At 37.1% G+C, this 19085-nt stretch overlaps 1 protein-coding gene across 1 annotated transcript in view; it reads left to right on the forward strand.

Moving 5' to 3' along the window:
* Positions 1-19085, forward strand: part of BMPR2 (bone morphogenetic protein receptor type 2) — a 199589-nt gene that overhangs the window by 172880 nt on the left and 7624 nt on the right. The window contains exons 11-12 of the mRNA XM_003991026.6: positions 13252-13424; positions 15633-16912. Of these exons, the coding sequence (XP_003991075.1) occupies positions 13252-13424; positions 15633-16912 (1453 nt within the window). The remainder of the gene's footprint in view (positions 1-13251; positions 13425-15632; positions 16913-19085) is intronic.

Below are 19085 nucleotides of genomic sequence, written 5' to 3' on the forward strand. Positions count from 1 at the left end.
TGAGCTCTGTGCTTACAGTGTAGAACCTGCTTGGGATTTTCTCTCTGCCCAGCCCCCCCCCCCCCCAACATGCTCTGTCTCTCTCTCTCATTCGCTCTCAAAATCAATACGTAAACTTTAAAAATAAAAAAAACTAAAAATTATTTCTCCTCTTCCATTTCTTCCTTCTCAAAATATTGGTTCACTTGACACTCCAGGTCTCAATTTGTTTTTTGTATTTTCCATTTTTTTTTTGTTCTGTTTTACATTGTTCAAGATTTACTCAGCTTTAGCTTTTAAATCACTCTTTTCATTTTTCACCTTCACCACACTATTGGTTATCTGTTCATTAAAATTTTACTTTCCACTCTTATATTTATAATTTCTAGAAATTCTTAGTGTTTGCTTCTTCCATAATAATCTGTTCTTGTTTTAAGACTATGACAGGAATTTGTGGGGCACGTTGGTGGCTCAGTTGGTTGAGCATCCAGCTTCGGTTCAGGTCATGGTCTCACGATTCATGAGTTCGAGCCCCGCATCGGGCTCACAGCTATCAGTGCAGAGTCTGCTTAGGATCCTTTGTCTCCCTCTCTCTCTGCCCCTTCCCCACTCACATGTGTGTGCACTCTCTCTCTCCCTCTCTGTCTCAAAAACAAACATTAAAAAAAAGAATGTGATAGGTATTCGATTATTTCTCAAGGTGTAAATCAGAATTTTTGATACTTTGTACAAATAATTTTCTTGACTATAGTTAAAGAACAAAAATGAAAAATTCATTAAGCAATTTAAATCATATTACTATGTATTTTTGCATTTTAATTTTAGGTTGTCTTCATAGGATTAGCGTATTTTCATTCTTGATCCCCACTTATATGGGATGGCGGCATGTCAAAGAGAGGCTAGAGATGTCATATTTTTCCATACAGAGTTAGACTGAATATTTTCTCCATTGGTCATCTCCACTTGTCATCTTGTCCATTGGTCAAGGAAGGCTTCCGCTTCAGATGAGATTGACATCTTCTTCAAGGCAATTGAAGACCTATTGCCAAAAACATATGCCCAAGATTGCCTCTAAACTGCAGTCCCTGTTTGGGAACTGGGACATATCTTTAAAAAGGCCTTGGCAGAGGTGAGGCTGAATCCCGTACCAGGATTCACTAGATATGCTAGCCTCACAGTAAAGCATCTCTTAAGGAAAAATTTCTGTATGAAATTTTATCTAGTAAAATACTTCATCTTAATATTTTATTTCACCAAAGAAATTTGACTCATTTTCAAGTATCTCTTAATGACCTTGCCATTACAGGATATGCATCGTATTCATATTTACCTGAAAACTTTTTGCTTCCAATTTAGAGTAGGGAAGTAGGGAATAAGTAATACTTGGTTTACTTCCAGTGAATCCATTTAAGTCTAATGTGCTATAGTCAATATAACTGCTTCTCTGTAAACACAATCCAATACTAGAGAGGAATATAACAAATGCATAGTTTATAAAAAGAGAAAGATACCTCTATATCTAAAAGAAGATATTTTTGCTTCATAATTGCATTGAAATTTAAAAATATTTTATAATAACAAAACTCAAAATCTTCCAAATATAAATGAGTGTAAAAACTAGTTTTTAAAAACTGCCAGGGACCTAAAATAGATCAGGCAATAAAAGGGGGAAGGGGACGCCTGGGTGGCTCAGTTGGTTAAGTGTCATACTTTGGCTCAGATCATGATTTCACAGTTGATGGATTTGGGCCCTGTGTTAGGCTCTGCACTGACAGCTCAGAGCCTGGAGCTTGCTTCATATTCTGTGTCATCTTCTCTCTCTCTGCCTCTCCCCTGCTTGTGTTCACACTCTCTCTCAAAAATAAATAGGCATTTAGGGGCGCCTGGGTGGCGCAGTCGGTTAACCGTCCGACTTCAGCCAGGTCACGATCTCGCGGTCCGGGAGTTCGAGCCCCGCGCCGGGCTCTGGGCTGACGGCTCAGAGCCTGGAGCCTGTTTCCGATTCTGTGTCTCCCTCTCTTTCTGCCCCTCCCCCGTTCATGCTCTGTCTCTCTCTGTCCCAAAAATAAATAAACGTTGAAAAAAAAAAAAAATTAAAAAAAAATAATAAATAGGCATTTAAAAAAGGGGGAGGGGAATAGTTTTCTTATAAAAAATGGAAGTATAGAAAATAGTCTGAGGGAAATACATGAAAATGTTAACCATAGTTATCTCTGAATATTGGATTTATGAATGACTTATTTTTTCCCCCTGAACTTAGAGTTTATATTAAAAATGAACTGTTGTAACAATCACACATACACACAGTTTCAATTGGAATAATAAGAAATTATAGGCAAAATTTATTTTTTAAATAGGTTTTTTTCTCATACATAAAATGTCCAGATTATAATTTGTTTAACCACACCACCATTCTTCATATTTTTCATTCTTTTCCAAATTCTGAGCCTCTGTTTCTTAATCTCTTTTGAATACTGGCTTATTCTCTTTCCCCTTTTGAAATCATTTGTCTGGCTTATCTTTATTCCTTAGTCTTATTTCTGTATAACCTTTTTTTCTCAACAGTTTTATCTCAATGTATTGTCATGTAAAAGTTTGAAAGTTCCTCAGTTGTTCTTTTTTCCTCTAATCTTTTCTTTCTCCACCCATTAAATCCAGTCTTCTAACATATACTATGTGTCCCAGAAACTCTCTCTCCCTTCTTCTTTTCATACTTATTTCAGCTTTTACTATTCTCTTCTTGACAAATCAGCAAACTTTTGCTATGATCTGGAATTTAGCATTTCCCATACTTTTTTCCCTCTCACACAGTCTACATTAAGAAATACACATGCACCTCATGATCTAGTGCCTTTAGGATTATACTTAACCTTACTACATATTCTATATTTTGGTATTTTCTATTCTACCCTAGAGTACTCAGTTTGGGGAGACTGGTATAGTTGTTTGTTTTAAATGTTGTTTCCCAACCCACTAAGCTAATTTCATGTCATGACCCATCCATGAGCCCTCACATCCGTTTTCCTGTCATTAGGTGGGAAAGATTTTAAAGTTTCTTTTCTTTTTTTCCCTACTTTTTCTGCTTGTTTTTCTTCATCATTGTTAATAATGATAACCCCTTTATCTCATTTACCCAAATGCTGGGTATCATTATTTATATATTTGCAGTTAGAGTCCCTTGTTGAAGCACTCACCTGATTTTGCCTGAATATCTATATTTTTCTCTAATCTTATTTTATCTCCTCAACAAATTTTAACATTTAAACAGAGATCATTTATATAGATTAAACTGCACATATTAAGATACATAATTTGTTGGAGCACCTGGGTGGTTCAGTTGGTTGAGCATCCGACTTTGACTCAGGTCATGATCTCGTAGTTCTTGAATTTGAGCCCCCACATTGGGCTCGCTGCTGTCAGCCTGTCAGCATAGAGCCCACCTCGGATCCTCTGTTCCCTTCTCTCTGCCCCTCTCCCACTTGTGCTCTTCCCAAAATAAGTAAATATTTTTTTAAAAAAGATATATAATTCATTAAGTTTTGACATATGTGTATACCCAAGACCATCACCACAGTCCTTATTATGAACATGTCAGTTAGCCCCCAAATTTTTCTTGTGCCCTTTCGAAGTCTCCTTCCTGCCTCTCTCTATTTGCCATGAATCACCAGGCAACTACTGATCTGCTTTCTGTCACTAGTGATTTATATACATTTTCTAGAATTTTATATAAGTGGAATCTTACAATATGTACGTACTGTTGTTATCTGGCTTCTTTCACATAGCATAATTATTTTCAGATTCATCCATGTTGATATGTGTATCATTAGTTTATTCCTTTTTATTACTAAGTAGCATTCCTTTGAATGGTTATGCTACAATTTGTTTACCCATTCACTTGGTGGTGGATACTTGGATTATTTCCAGTTTTTGGCTAGCACAAGTAAACCTCCTATGAACATTCATATACAAGTCTTTGTATGGACATATGCTTTCAGTCTCTTGGGTAAATACCTAAGAATAGAATGTAGTACATGTCTGTGTAACCTTTTGAGAAAGTGCCAAACAGTTTTCCACAGTGGCTGTACCATTTTATATTCACACCAGCAGTACATGAGAGTTCTATCTAGTCCTCCACATCCTTACCAACAGTTGGTATGGCCATTCTTCTTAATTTTAGATATTGTAATAGGTATGTAGTAGTATCTCATAATGGTTTTAATTTACATTTCCCTGGTGACTAATAATATTTAGCATCTTTTCACTTGCTTTTGCCATCCTTCTTTGAGGACATGTCTGTTCAAGTCTTTTGCCTACTTTAAATTGGATTGTTTTCTTACTGTTAAGTTTTGAAGTTCTTTATATGTTCTGAATACAAGTCCCTTATCAGATACATGATTTAAAAATATTTCTTCCCAGACCATGGTTTGTGTTATTCTCCTAACAGTTTATAGGAACAGATGGTTTTAATTATGCTGGAGTCCAATTTATCAATTTTTTCTTTCATGGATATATTTTTGTTTTCATATTTTAGAAATCCTTGTGTAACCCAATTCTTGGTTAACACTCATTTTCTTTCAGCACTTTAAATATATCATTCCTGGGGCGCCTGGGTGGCGCAGTTGGTTGAGCGTCTGACTTCAGCCAGGTCACGATCTCGCGGTCCGTGAGTTCGAGCCCCGCGTCGGGCTCTGGGCTGATGGCTCAGAGCCTGGAGCCTGTTTCCGATTCTGTGTCTCCCTCTCTCTCTGCCCCTCCCCCGTTCATGCTCTGTCTCTCTCTGTCTCAAAAAAAAATAAAACGTTGAAAAAAAAATTTTTTTTTTAATAAATAAATAAATAAATAAATAAATAAATAATCATTCCTCTGCCTTTTGGCTTTCATGATTTCTGATGAGAAATTGGCTATTAACTTTTATTGAGGATCCCTTGTGTATTTCAAGTCACTTCTTTCTTGCTGCTATCAAGATTCTCTTTATCTGTGGCTTTTTATAGTTTGATTCTAGTGTGTCTCAGGATAAATCTTTTCAAGTATTTCCTATTTAGAGTTCATTGAGTTTCTTGGATGTGTAGATTCATTTCTATTATTAAATTTATTATTATTATTAAATTATTATTAAATTTAAAATGTTTTTGACCATTATTCCTTCAAATATTCTTTCTGCCCCTTTTTCTTTCATCTCTTTCTGGGGCTTCCATTATGTGTATTTGGGTAAAATTGATGGTGTCTCACAAATCTTTTAGGCTGTGTTTATTTTTCTTCATTTCTTTTTTGTTTCTGTTCCTCAGCACATTTCAACTCTTTGTCTAGTAACCCCAGTATCTTTGTATCCTCAGGGACAGTTTCTTAAATTTCTTTTTTCCTGTGAATAGGCCATACTTTCTTGGTTTTTTGTTTTTGTTTTTGTTTTTGTTTTTGTTTTTGTTTTTGTTTTTGTTTTGGCCTGCTTTGTAATTTTTTATTTAAGACTGGACATTTTTAACATCCTGATGGGCAAAAAGAAAAGAAAAGAAAAAAAGAAAAAAGAAAAGAAAAGACTCTTTGGGTCTTTGCAGATTGACCTTGTGTTGAGGCCCTCCTTTAACATTTATCTGGACCTTTTTCGATTCTGCTTTAGCCTTCACTTTCTGCTAGTGCTGAGCCTAAAGACAGCCAGTTATGAAAGCTTATGGTCTTCTCTGAGCATGCATCCCATCCTGGATATATGCATGACTTTTCTAGGTTTCCCAGTATATGCAGGAGCTTTTCAAAACCCTCATTCCCCCAAAGTCTCAAACACCCCAGCTTTTCCTCCCTCACTTTCAGCATTTCTGTTTTGTGGCTCAATTGTTGTATTTTATCCCACTTGTTGTATTTTAACACTTGTTCATTTGACTTTCAGTGATTTCAAGGAATGTTCTCCATTTAGTCATATCTACTTCTCTTTCCTGAGAGAGTTCTGATTTAGGCAGAATAAAGACAGGCCCCTCTCATGGGTTCTTCAAGGAATTCATAGACCTGTCAAAACAGACAACATAATTTCTTGGAAACAATATTACTTCCTCCCTCTGGGACCAGATACCCACGTGGGGAACACAGGCTACCATCTTCATATTTTACTTGGTTGCTATAAACATTTGAGCAACTTTCAGAGCTTCAATAAGGTTGATTCTGACAGTTTTTTTTCTTAAGTTGTGGGGGGTTTTAATGTTTATTTATTTTGAGAGAGAGAGTGAGAGAGCACATGCACATGCTGGGGAGGGGAAGGGAGGGAAGGAGGGAGGGAGGGAGGGAGGGAGGGAGAGAGAGAGAGAGAGAGAGAGAGAGAGAGAGAGAGAGAACGAACCCAAGCAGGCTCGGCACTTCCAGCACAGAGCGCAATGTGGGGCTCAAACTCACAAATTGCGAGATCATGACCTGAGCCAAAACCAAGAGTCAGATGCTTAACTGACTGAGCCACCGAGGCACCCCAATTCTGACAGTTTTTACCAGGATTTTTGGTACTTCCAGGGAAGAATTTTCCCTGGTCTCCTTCCTGTGCTATTTTCTCTGATACCCTTATAAGTTGAGGAAATATTCTTCCCTCTTTGATTTTCTGGAAGACCTGGGTAGAATTGCCATTAACTCCTTCCTGAATGTTTGGTAGAATGAAACCATCTGGGCCTGGAGTTTTCTTTATGGGAAATTTTTATTATTTTATTTTATTTTATTTTATTTTATTTTATTTTATTTTATTTTATTTTATTTTAAATATGAAATTTATTGTCAAATTGGTTTCCATACAACACCCAGTGCTCATTCCAACAGGTGCCCTCCTCAATACCCATCACCTACCCCCCCCTCCCTCCCACCCCTCATCAACCCTCAGTTCTCAGTTTTTTTTTTTTTTTCAACGTTTTTTTTTATTTATTTATTTTTGGGACAGAGAGAGACAGAGCATGAACGGGGGAGGGGCAGAGAGAGAGGGAGACACAGAATCGGAAACAGGCTCCAGGCTCCGAGCCATCAGCCCAGAGCCTGACGCGGGGCTTGAACTCACGGACCGCGAGATCGTGACCTGGCTGAAGTCGGACGCTTAACCGACTGCGCCACCCAGGCGCCCCCTCAGTTCTCAGTTTTTAAGAATCTCTTATGTTTTGGCTCCCTCCCTCTCTAACCTCTTTTTTTTTTTTCCTTCCCTTCCCCCATGGTCTTCTCTTAAGTTTCTCAGGATCCACATAAGAGTGAAAACATATGGTATCTGTCTTTCTCTTTATGACTTATTTCAGTTAGCATAACACTCTCCAGTTCCATCCACGTTGCTACAAAGGGCCATATTTCATTCTTTCTCATTGCCACGTAGTATTCCATTGTGTATATAAACCACAATTCTTTCCATTCATCAGTTGATGGACATTTAGGCTCTTTCCATCATTTGGCTATTGTTGAGAGTGCTGCTACAAACATTGGGGTACAAGTGCCCCTATGTATCAGCACTCCTGTATCCCTTGGATAAATTCCTAGCAGTGCTATTGCTGGGTCATAGGGTAGATCTATTTTTAATTTTTTGAGGAACCTCCACACTGTTTTCCAGAGCGGCTGCACCAGTTTGCATTCCCACCAACAGTGCAAGAGGGTTCCTGTTTCTCCACATCCTCGCCAGCATCTACAGTCTCCTGATTTGTTCATTTTAGCCACTCTGACTGGCGTGAGGTGATATCTGAGTGTGGTTTTGATTTGTATTTCCCTGATGAGGAGCAACGTTGAGCATCTTTTCATGTGCCTGTTAGCCATCTGGATGTCTTCTTTAGAGAAGTGTCTATTCATGTTTTCTGCCCATTTCTTCACTGGATTATTTGTTTTTTGGGTGTGGAGTTTGGTGAGCTCTTTATGGATTTTGGATACTAGCCCTTTGTCCTATGACATTTGCAAATATATTTTCCCATTCCGTTGGTTGCCTTTTAGTTTTGTTGATTGTTTCCTTGCCAGTGCAGAAGCTTTTTATCTTCATGAGGTCCCAATAGTTCATTTTTGCTTTTACTTCAATGGGAAATTTTTTAACTACGTATTTATAGATACAGAAACCATTCAAGTCATCTGTTGTTTATGTCTTGTGTCTTTGAAGGAATTTGTCCATTTCATCTAAATTGTCAAATCCTTTTTCAATATTTGTTTAAAGACCTTAAACTAACTCCCCAGTGGTGACTTAATTTTTCTGTTTCTATACAGTTTATTTCCTTAATCTTCTGTTCTCTATTTTTTTACTTACTCTGGGACATTCAGTATTGCTTTACTTACTTTTAGAACAACCATCTATGACCAAATCGTTATTCAGGACCTCAGAATCCTGTTTGTAGTCAACCTCTTTAAATTCTCAGCTATTTTTCTTATTTTTCCCTTCCCCTATTTCATTATATTAATTTACTTCTAAATCTTTACTTGTGTAAATGACTTACTAACCATTATTTATACTTTGTTTAGAACTTATAAAGATTTTTCTCAAAAAAAAATCAACTTACAACTTTTATAATAGAACCCATTTATTCACTAGGAACTGGCTGTGTTCTATCAGCATAGTTTAGAGGCATTCAACATACGATAATGTATGAACTGTGGAGCTATGCAGCCTGGGCTTTGACCTTAGCTTTGCCACTTACTAGATGTGTGCCCTAATTTCTCCTCTGGGTCTCTTTTCCTGCATATGAAAAGTGGGGATGATAATTCCCACTTACTTCAAATAAGAATTAAATGAATTAGGGGCTCCTGGCTGACTCAGTCTAGTGGAGCATACAACTCTTGATTACTGGGTCATGAGTTCAAACCCCACATTAAGCATAGAGCCTCCTTAAAATATAAAAGAATTAAATGAATTAGAACAGTCTAGTACATAGTAAGATCTCAACAGTTGTTAACCACTATGTATTATTATGCATCAGTGATGATTCTATCATAAAAATGGAAACTTCATAGAGGTAGAGACCAAGGTTTCTGTTTATCAAATTTTCATTACATCCAGGACAATGCCTTGATGAGTTGTCTTGTTTTGGTGGAGGGTGGGGTCTCTTTTTGAAAAAGTTTTTTGAAAATTATTTCCCAACTGTATAATGAAAAGTAATAAATAGAGCCTCATTCCATGTCTCTCTTAACTTCAGATACAGAGAACAGTCAATATACAATTTTTAGCTGCTTGGATTTTGGTATTTCTGAGTCTTCTGGGCCAGCAATTGGTGAATGGGACTCTGTGCAATAGACAGTGCTCTGTTTGGGGAAGAACAGTCTCTTTCAGTTTTATATGGAAAGCTGTCCAAATCTTTGCTTTAGAAAGATTTCACTGTGTACACTTCACTGTGTTACACTTTATGTTTAGTAATGAATGGAGCTATAAATTTGTGTGTATGACAGGTATTTGTTTGAAGAAAAATGTCATTAAGTTTCTCTGAAAGAATACCCAAGAAACTAGTAACATTGTTTGCCTATAAATTAGGAGAACAGATGGTTGATGGATAGGAACCTTTGTTAATCTTTGTTAATGTTATAGGTGAAAATGGATCTTGTTTTAATTTGCAGCTAGTAAGTAGTAGAGCCAAGATTTGAAGCCAGGTTCTTAACTGAGCTGGCACTCTTGCTACAAAACCGGAACTAATATTCTTAAATACTACACTGTACTGCCTCAACATAGTGAATAAGATTAAACATCTTTGCATATTTTATAAGGCATTTGCTCTTCTCGTTTACGTGCCCTTTGTCCATATTTCTATTTTGTGTTTACTATCATTTTTTGAATGTCTTGTAACTAGCAATCATCACAGAAATTCAACCAACAAACATCGAGATGCCAAAAATGGTGGGTGAAAAGTGTATAGAGAACATTATATTTACAGACACTTTAAGTATTCCTCCCACCCCAAAAACACTGATGAAAGTTTTTAAAAAACCCACTGATTGAATATAAAAGGGAAAAATGGAACTTTACAATAGAGAAAGAACCCTGGCAGACACCAACTCAGACATGTGATCAAGATTAACTTCACTAGTAATGAGACAAATCAAAATTGTGAACCACATGATAAGATGAAGTGAGAAAAACACAGCATCCCTTCTGTGATTTTTCTGTCAAAGTTTCAAACTTTGAATCTAACCATGAGATTCTAAAAAGTAATTGGCCTATAATCCTGAGATTCTAAAAAGTAACTGGCCTATAATCCTCAAAAATGTCAAGACTGTGAAAGACAAGAAAGTAAATTTGAAATTATTTCAAAATAAAAAGAAAAAATTCTCATTTCATAACTGGAGACAAACTCATTTTATCAAACCAATATCAAAATCCACTAAGATAAATGTATAACTAGTTTTTAGAGGTGTGTTTATTTAAAAAGTTAATTAAGTTGATTTCTGAACTTCCTTTGTGGTCTTCAAATCCAAGTCAGTTTTAAATCCATTACATACAGTCTTTTCTCGTGTTTACAGATTTCATATTTGGAATTTGACTACCTGCTAAAATTGATTTGTAATCCCCAAATCAGTACTCTGAACGCTTTTATGGTCATTCATGGATGTACACAGAGCAGCAAAAAACTTTAGTCATCAGATGTATATTTTCCCAAATGAAATCAACAAGGCACTCTGTCTTTTTGTTTCATCTCTTATACTATAAACAAGTGTACTTTTTGGCATTTGTTTAGCATATTTTTCATATTTGGGGCATTTTGTTAGTGATTTCTGGGTTTAAATAGCCCCACATGTAGTGCTGAAGTGCTGAGTACAGTGCTCCGAAGCATTAAAAGGCTGTGATGTGCCTTTTGAAGAAGAAAAATGTATGCTAGATTTACTTTGTTAGGCGATTATGTAGAGTGCTATTGGCCATGAGCATAGTTAATAATTAATAACTATTTTTAAAGATGTCTTTAAACAGGGGGGCGCCTGGGTGGCTTAGTTGGTTGAGCATCCAACTTCAGCTCAGGTCATGATCTCTTAGTTCATGGGTTCTAGCTTCACTGTGCATGCAGACCTGCTTGGGATTCTCTCCTCTCTCTCTGCCTCTCCTCCCCCACACTTTCTCTCTCTCAAAATAAATAAACTTTAAGAAAAAAGATGTCTTTAAACAGAAACACAAATAAAACAAGATTATGTGTTGATCAGTTGGCAAAAATCTTGTGGCCAGAGGCTCACAGGAGTCTAACCCCGTATTTCCCCCAGGAACAATGGTTCAGTGTTCACTAATTCAGCATTTACAGCAACTTTGTAGAACATAACTACCATAAATAACAGATTCAACTTTACTTCTAACATAAACACCAAACTTCTACCTCAGGGAGGTTACACAGTTGCCCTTAAACTCTGTATGATCAGTATCTATTCTTTAGGTTCTTCTAAAATTTGAGAAATAGGTAGATTATTATTTAATGAGAAGATTATTAATTGATATCTATATTGTTTGAATTTTACTCAGTAGTCAGAGCCTGGAACATATATTAAAATAGATTTCAAAATTCAATATAAATTTCAGGACACTTGGGTGGCTCAGTTGGTTGAGCGTCCAACTCTTGATTTTGGCTCAGGCTGTGATTTCATGGTTTATGGGTTTGAGCCTTGCATAGGGCTCTGCACTGACATTGCAGAGGCTGCTTGGGATATTCTCTCTCTCTCTCTCTCTCTTTCTCTCTCTCTCTCTCTCTCTCAATAAATAAATAAACGTAAAAAAATTTCAATATAAATTTCAGCCTTAAAAGATATAGTCTTGGATTTGTGCTGTGGCACTGAGGCAGGCAGCTTAGAAGACCCAAGGGAACAGGAAAGATGGTGTCAGGGGTGGGCCATCATGCAGGTATTCATTTAGCCTATGCCCAGAATAAACATTATCAAATTTCCTACATGTTTGGATCTGTTTGTCAAGAACAGAGATTATTAGGAAAACACAAAAAAAATGTTGCCAAGATTGCTAACAAGGATTTTAGCTTAAAATAGGCTTATGAGATAAAATGCTCAGATTAAGCATTGCATGGAATATATACTAAAAATTATTTGTCAGTTATCTGAAATTAAAATTAAGTAGTATATTTTTATTTGTTAAATCTGACAACGATTACCTTAATTTTTTTGAATGTGTTTTAAAGGCACAAGAACTATGAATATCAGCAGGTGAAAAACTTTCAAGCTTAATAACAACAAATCCAAAAACAAGTCTGAAAGGATTCTGGATGGACAGTTTGTCAAATACACAAAATCTGTTTTTTACTTTAAAAAAATTATTTTAATGTTTATTTTTGAGAGAGAGAGAGAGAGAGAGAGAGAGACAGAGACAGCATGGACAGAGAGAGAGAGAGACAGAGAGAGACAGAGAGAGACAGAATCTGAAGCAGACTCCAGGCTCTGAGCTGTCAGCATAGAGCCCGACATGGGGCCTGAACTCACGGACCACGAGGTCATGACCTGAGTCGAAGTCCAGCCCTTAATTAACCAACTGAGCCACCCAGGCATCCCAAAATCTGTTTTTTATTTTATTTTTTTTTTTTTTTAAATTTTTTTTTTTCAGCGTTTTTATTTATTTTTGGGACAGAGAGAGACAGAGCATGAACGGGGGAGGGGCAGAGAGAGAGGGAGACACAGAATCGGAAACAGGCTCCAGGCTCCAAGCCATCAGCCCAGAGCCTGACGCGGGGCTCGAACTCCCGGACCGTGAGATCGTGACCTGGCTGAAGTCGGACGCTTAACCGACTGCGCCACCCAGGCGCCCCCCAAAATCTGTTTTTTAAAAGGAAGTTCAAACCATCTTTCCCCAAAAGGGAGACTATTGTTCACTACTGATTTGGGTGAATACTACAGAATAAGACTGCTTTAGATACTACTATTGAAACTAGTTTAAAGAATAAGAAAATGCCAACCCTTTAAATTTCATAGTTAGAATGTAGTACTCTTTACTAATAGTAAAAAGGCTCACCTAGAGATTGAAGATAGCCTCGTGCCAAAATTCCATCAAATTCAAAGCTCATTTTTGAAGTGAGATTAATGGTTATTGATCGAAATAACAGTCCTGTGAATGAATAATGACATAAACCTGTGACCTTGGCGAACCATGTAACTTTTTACAACTGCTTACATTTATGGGTAATTCTTTAGGAGTTTAAGTTAAACCCTGCTTGCTTAGCTGTTCCTCATCTTTTGAGAAATGTGACCCTTTACAAATCTCTGAAGTCTAAAATATTTTATGATAGCTGTGTAAAATATTGGTTAAAGAACATTTTTTTATCTCATGTCACTCAAAATCTCAATACTTAATTTTCTTTAAAGATATACTATTTGACATTTACTTCATTACAGGCAGTGAGGTCACTCAAGGAGACAATCGAAGACTGTTGGGACCAGGATGCAGAAGCTAGGCTTACTGCACAGTGTGCTGAGGAGAGGATGGCTGAACTTATGATGATTTGGGAAAGAAACAAATCTGTGAGCCCAACAGTCAATCCCATGTCTACTGCTATGCAAAATGAACGGTAAGACTTAGAGGGCTTTGGCATTCATCAGTCAATATTGAAAATTGAGACTAAACAGAGAATAGGAAAAAAATTGCTATTAAACCAGTCTAATAAGGCAATGATTAACTCATATACTTTAACATTATAATTTTTCTTTCAATATGCCTGGTTTTTTACAGAGCTTTTTGCTTGGTAGATGTACAAGATGGAATCTATGTTTTTCTGTATCTCAAAATATAATAAAAGAGACTAGTCTTTACTAATGCTCCTACTTCCCTAAAATATAAAGGCAAAACACTTTCATAGTTCCAAAAGTTTATAAGCACTTCTACATAAATTGTCTAATTTATCGTTGGTTGTTATTATCCCTCTCTCTCTTGCTTTTTAAAATTTTTTTAATTTTTAATTTTTTTTTTTTAAGAGAGAATAAAACTATGAACTCGCCTGTGTATCTAACCACTGTTTCACTGGAGACTAAGGTTTCCAGCCTTCCTATCCAATGCTCTTTTGTATAGAATATACTTCTATTACTTTTACATGAAAGCAATTCATAAGGCCTTTCTATCCCATCATGAATATTACTTTATGAGACATTTCTCTGTTAGAACTATGATTTTTGGTTCTAAATAAATGGGCTTTTAAAAAAATTTCTTTAAAAAATTGGAACTTTTTTTGTTCCATGTTTGGGGGGGGGGGGATTTTCCCACAAAGTTATCATTTTATTTAATACATGTTAAAAATTTTTCAGAAAAGCACCCAGGAAAGTGTTACCAGAGAAAACTGGGATAAAAATATACTTGATTATTGAATAATTTTTTTTTGCTGTTTTCTATTGTTCTAATTTCTAAGAGCAATTTGTATTATGAATTGTAGACCCAAAATTGGGTTTATACTGCTTATGTTTAGATTGAATTAGCTTCAGCATGTGAACCCTTATTCCTTATGTATCAGCAAGCCAAGGAAGGTAAAAACTAGCAATTCTAAATATAAATTTTCTCACTCTATGCATACCTGGGGATAGTCTTCTACTTCTGTCTTCCCTTATCTCTGTATTTTCTTTATACTCTAGCATGTTACTTGTACCTCTCTCAAGAGTCAGTTGCTTTTATTTTTAAGTGCTTTTGAACTTTTCCTGAATGGTAAGAAGAAATCCTTGATGCTACTCCCCCCTCCTTGTATTTCCCATTTTTTGCCCCCCACAGTCCTTCGGTTCTATGCTTTACATGCTGTTTCTCATGTCCAGTCACTTCTAAATAGTTTCCCCTAAATCATGGTTCATCCCATAGTCATTCTACTCTAGGTTTCATTATTTTGAACCTTACCCAGACGTCCTTTCCTTGTGCAGTACAGCTGCTTTTTTGTTCTTCACCTTCCTGTCATTCCCCTCATAACTTTATTAGTCTTTCTTTATAGCACCTCTTTTCCTTTAGCTGCTGCTTTTCTCCTATAACATTTTGTATCTATTAATGTTGCCATTGTTTAATTAAAGCTAGTCCTGGCTTTTATTTTAAATAACCTAAATAAGTTACAGTGTAATGCTCAAAAACCATCCCTCTCAGCGGGTGTTGATGGCTGTGAAGAACTGGAGAGCAGTTCTGAATTGTTGTTCCTTTATCTGTCCCACTTTGCATTATACTCTTAGGCTGTAGGACTTTCATTGATATGGCTCAGTTTACCCCCAGGAAGATACATTCTATTGCTAGACTGCCTCTTAATGGAAGCACTTTAGAACAACCTAAACGCTTATATTCTTTATACCATTTGGCCATTGGAACTTAACTGGTAATGTATTTGTTGAGTAGCCACAATGATGTATCTAGGATTGTAGGAGTACAAAAGAAATATACACCATGGCTCCTCCTCTCATGAAACTTTGTCCGGTTGTGCAAGAATACAATTCATAAAAATATATTTGGTAGTGTTACAAAACTATAGGGGACATTTTTAAATTAAGTCCTATAAATCAAAATAATGAACATCTATGAAAATCATATCTAGATCGACATAAGTTTTTCAGTAGTCTTAAATAATATAAAACTATCGTTTAGCAAGTTATTAATTGATACTTGATTATGCGATCAGAATTTTAAAATAACTTCTAGAATAATATGGGTTAGGAATAAAATGAAGAGAATTTTATACTTTAAAATCAGAGGTCTTAAACTTGGAGGGTCAGTTTGTCATAAATTTACATTCTCAATGTGGCACTTTTTTTCTTTCTTTAAGCAACCTGTCACACAATAGGCGCGTGCCAAAGATTGGCCCTTATCCTGATTATTCTTCTTCCTCATACATTGAAGACTCTATCCATCATACTGACAGCATTGTGAAGAATATTTCCTCTGAGCATTCAATGTCTAGCACACCTTTGACTATAGGGGAAAAGAACCGAAATTCAATTAACTATGAACGACAGCAAGCACAAGCTCGAATCCCCAGCCCTGAAACAAGCGTCACCAGCCTGTCCACCAATACAACAACCACAAACACCACTGGCCTCACTCCAAGCACTGGCATGACCACTATATCTGAGATGCCATACTCAGATGAAACAAATCTGCATGCCACAAATGTTTCACAACCAATTGGGCCAACCCCTGTCTGCTTACAACTGACAGAAGAAGACTTGGAGACCAACAAGCTGGACCCAAAAGAAGTTGATAAGAACCTCAAGGAAAGTTCTGATGAGAATCTCATGGAGCATTCTCTTAAACAGTTCAGTGGACCAGACCCACTGAGCAGTACCAGTTCTAGCTTGCTTTACCCACTCATAAAACTTGCAGTAGAAGTGACTGGACAGCAGGACTTCACTCAAGCTGCAAATGGCCAAGCATGTTTAATTCCTGATGTTCCACCCACTCAGATCTATCCTCTGCCCAAGCAACAGAATCTTCCTAAGAGACCTACTAGTTTGCCTTTAAACACCAAAAATTCAACCAAGGAGCCCCGGCTGAAATTTGGCAGCAAGCACAAATCAAACTTGAAACAAGTAGAAACTGGAGTTGCCAAGATGAATACAATCAATGCTGCAGAACCTCATGTGGTGACAGTCACAATGAATGGTGTGGCAGGTCGAAACCACAGCGTTAACTCCCACACTGCCGCTACTCAGTATGTTAATGGGACAGTACCAAATGGCCAGACAACCAACACAGTGGCACATAGGGGCCAAGAAATGCTGCAGAATCAATTTATTGGTGAGGATACCCGGCTGAATATTAATTCCAGTCCTGATGAGCATGAACCTTTACTGAGACGAGAGCAACAGGCTGGCCATGATGAAGGTGTTCTGGATCGTCTTGTGGACAGGAGGGAACGGCCACTGGAAGGTGGCCGAACTAATTCCAATAACAACAACAGTAATCCATGTTCAGAGCAAGATGATCTTACGCAGGGTGTTTCAAGCACAGTAGCAGATCCTGGACCATCAAAGCCCAGAAAAGCACAGAGGCCTAATTCTCTGGATCTTTCAGCCACAAACGTTCTTGATGGCAGCAGTTTGCAGTGTAAGTGCAGGGATCATTTAATCTCTCCTGCTTGTCTTTTGGGACCATTTAAATAATTAATTAGATAAAATCAAAATGTGTTTCAACTAGCAATTACTTATTTTTACCACTTTTGGAAATAAAATAAACTACTTGGTTGAACCTCAAAGTGATCAGACTATTATAAAGAAAAAAAGTAGTTTTTTGTTGCTGATAATGAAATAGTCAATGTCACAATAGTCAATAATTAATTACCAACTTAATACATACTTATATAGCTCCTGGTTTATAACGCAGTTTACATACTTGTTGTGAATGGTTGAGATTAAGTAAATACAAGTTTAGAAGCTTCAGGTAACAGGCACCTGGGTGGCTCAGTCAGTTAAATGTCTGACTTCGGCTCAGGTCATAATCTCACAGTTTGTGAGTTTGAGCCCTGCATCAGGCTGTCTGCTGTCAGCACAGAGCCCGCTTCAGATCCTTTGTCTCCCTCTCTCTCTTCCCCTCCCCTGCTTATGCTCTGTTTCTCTCTCTCTCTCTCTCTCTCTCAAAAATAAATAAACATTAAAAAAAAAAAAAAAGCTCCAGGTAGAATGATGCCAGTAGAACTTTTGAAACAGTTTGTTGAGTATATTAACATCTGTTTTAGACACACGTAGATTTTATCAGACTAAACTTAATAAATCTGAGAAGTCCAGAGAAAATTCAGAAAAAGTCACTATAAAAAAAAACAAACTTGTTCTTATTTTTTGTTTTTTTTGTGTTTTTTTAGTGTCATCTTTTTCAAGAGTTACATGTTGAGCCTCCTACATGCCTATAGCATTGTGTCGTTGGGTCCCCTAGAAATCTAAACAAATAACTTGATACTTGGTTTCTGGCTATAAAGAGGTTATAACCAGACAGGAGAGCTCACCAAAATCTTTAATAGTCATCATTATACAAAACAATTTATGTTTTAGACTGACAGCACTTTATGAAAAAACTCAAAGTCATATTATATGGTTGTTGCCAAGGACTACCAAATGGGCTGAAGGGATTTAGGTCTCAAAAATTAATCAGTAGTGGGGCGCCTGGGTGGCTCCGTCGGTTAAGCGTCCGACTTCGGCTCAGGTCATGATTTCACGGTTCGTGAGTTCGAGCCCTGCATCGGGCTCTGTGCTGATAGCTTGGAGCCTGGAGCCAGCTTCACATTCTGTGACTGCCTCTCTCTCTGCCCCTCCCCCACTCACACTCTGTCTCTGTCTCTCTCAAAAATAAATAAAACGTTAAAAAAGTTAAAAAAAAAATTAATCAGTAGAGGGGCACCTGGCTGACTCAGTCAGTGGAACATGCAACTTGATTTTAGGGTCATGAGTTCAAGCCTCATGCTGGGCATAGAGCTTACTTAAAAAATTAATCAGTAAAGGGGTGCCTGGGTAGGTCAGTCGGTTGAGCATCCCACTTCAGCTAAGGTCATGTCTCGTGGTTCACGAGTTCAAGCCCTGCATTGGGCTCTGTGCTGACAGCTCAGAGCCTGGAGCCTGCTTCAGATTCTGTGTCTCCCTCTGTCTCTGCCCCTCTCCCACTCATGCTCTCTCTTTCTCAAGAATAAATAATAAACATTAAAACAAAATTTTAAAAAAATCAGTAGAATCTAGCCCTTTGCTTGAGTGGCTTGTATCATAGATCATTTGACACACCCTGTGGCAGGGCTTCATATCAATAAAATGTCTTGTCAGTGTGGGAAGGGGGAATTACTAGAAAATTTGTATTATAGTATTTGTGTCATTCTTCTGAAAATATTATATGCCAGGTGCCTTTAAAATTTTATCTTTTTTGGGGTGGCTCAGTCTGTTAAGTGTTTGACTCTTGATTTTGGCTCAGGTCATGATCTCACAGTTCGTGGGTTGGAGCCCCACGTGGGGCTCTGCCCTTAGAACCTCCTTAGGATTCTGTCTCTTTCTCTCTCTGCCCATCCCCCGCTCACTCACACATACTCTCTCTCTCAAAAAATTAAAAATTAAAAATAAAGTTTGATCTGCTTTGAACATTAAGTAGAGTGATTAAATGCATTTGCCAAGTTAGGATCACTACCAATAACCAAAGGATTTGAGAATACAGCTGAGAAGTTTTCATTTTCTCCTCTGTTTTTGCTTGTCCTTATATAATAATTCAACCAGTTATAAAAACATTGGACTTGAAGAGTCTCAAAATA

Source organism: Felis catus, chromosome C1 (genome assembly GCF_018350175.1).
Source record: "Felis catus isolate Fca126 chromosome C1, F.catus_Fca126_mat1.0, whole genome shotgun sequence".
NCBI classification, from domain to species: Eukaryota; Metazoa; Chordata; class Mammalia; order Carnivora; family Felidae; genus Felis; species Felis catus.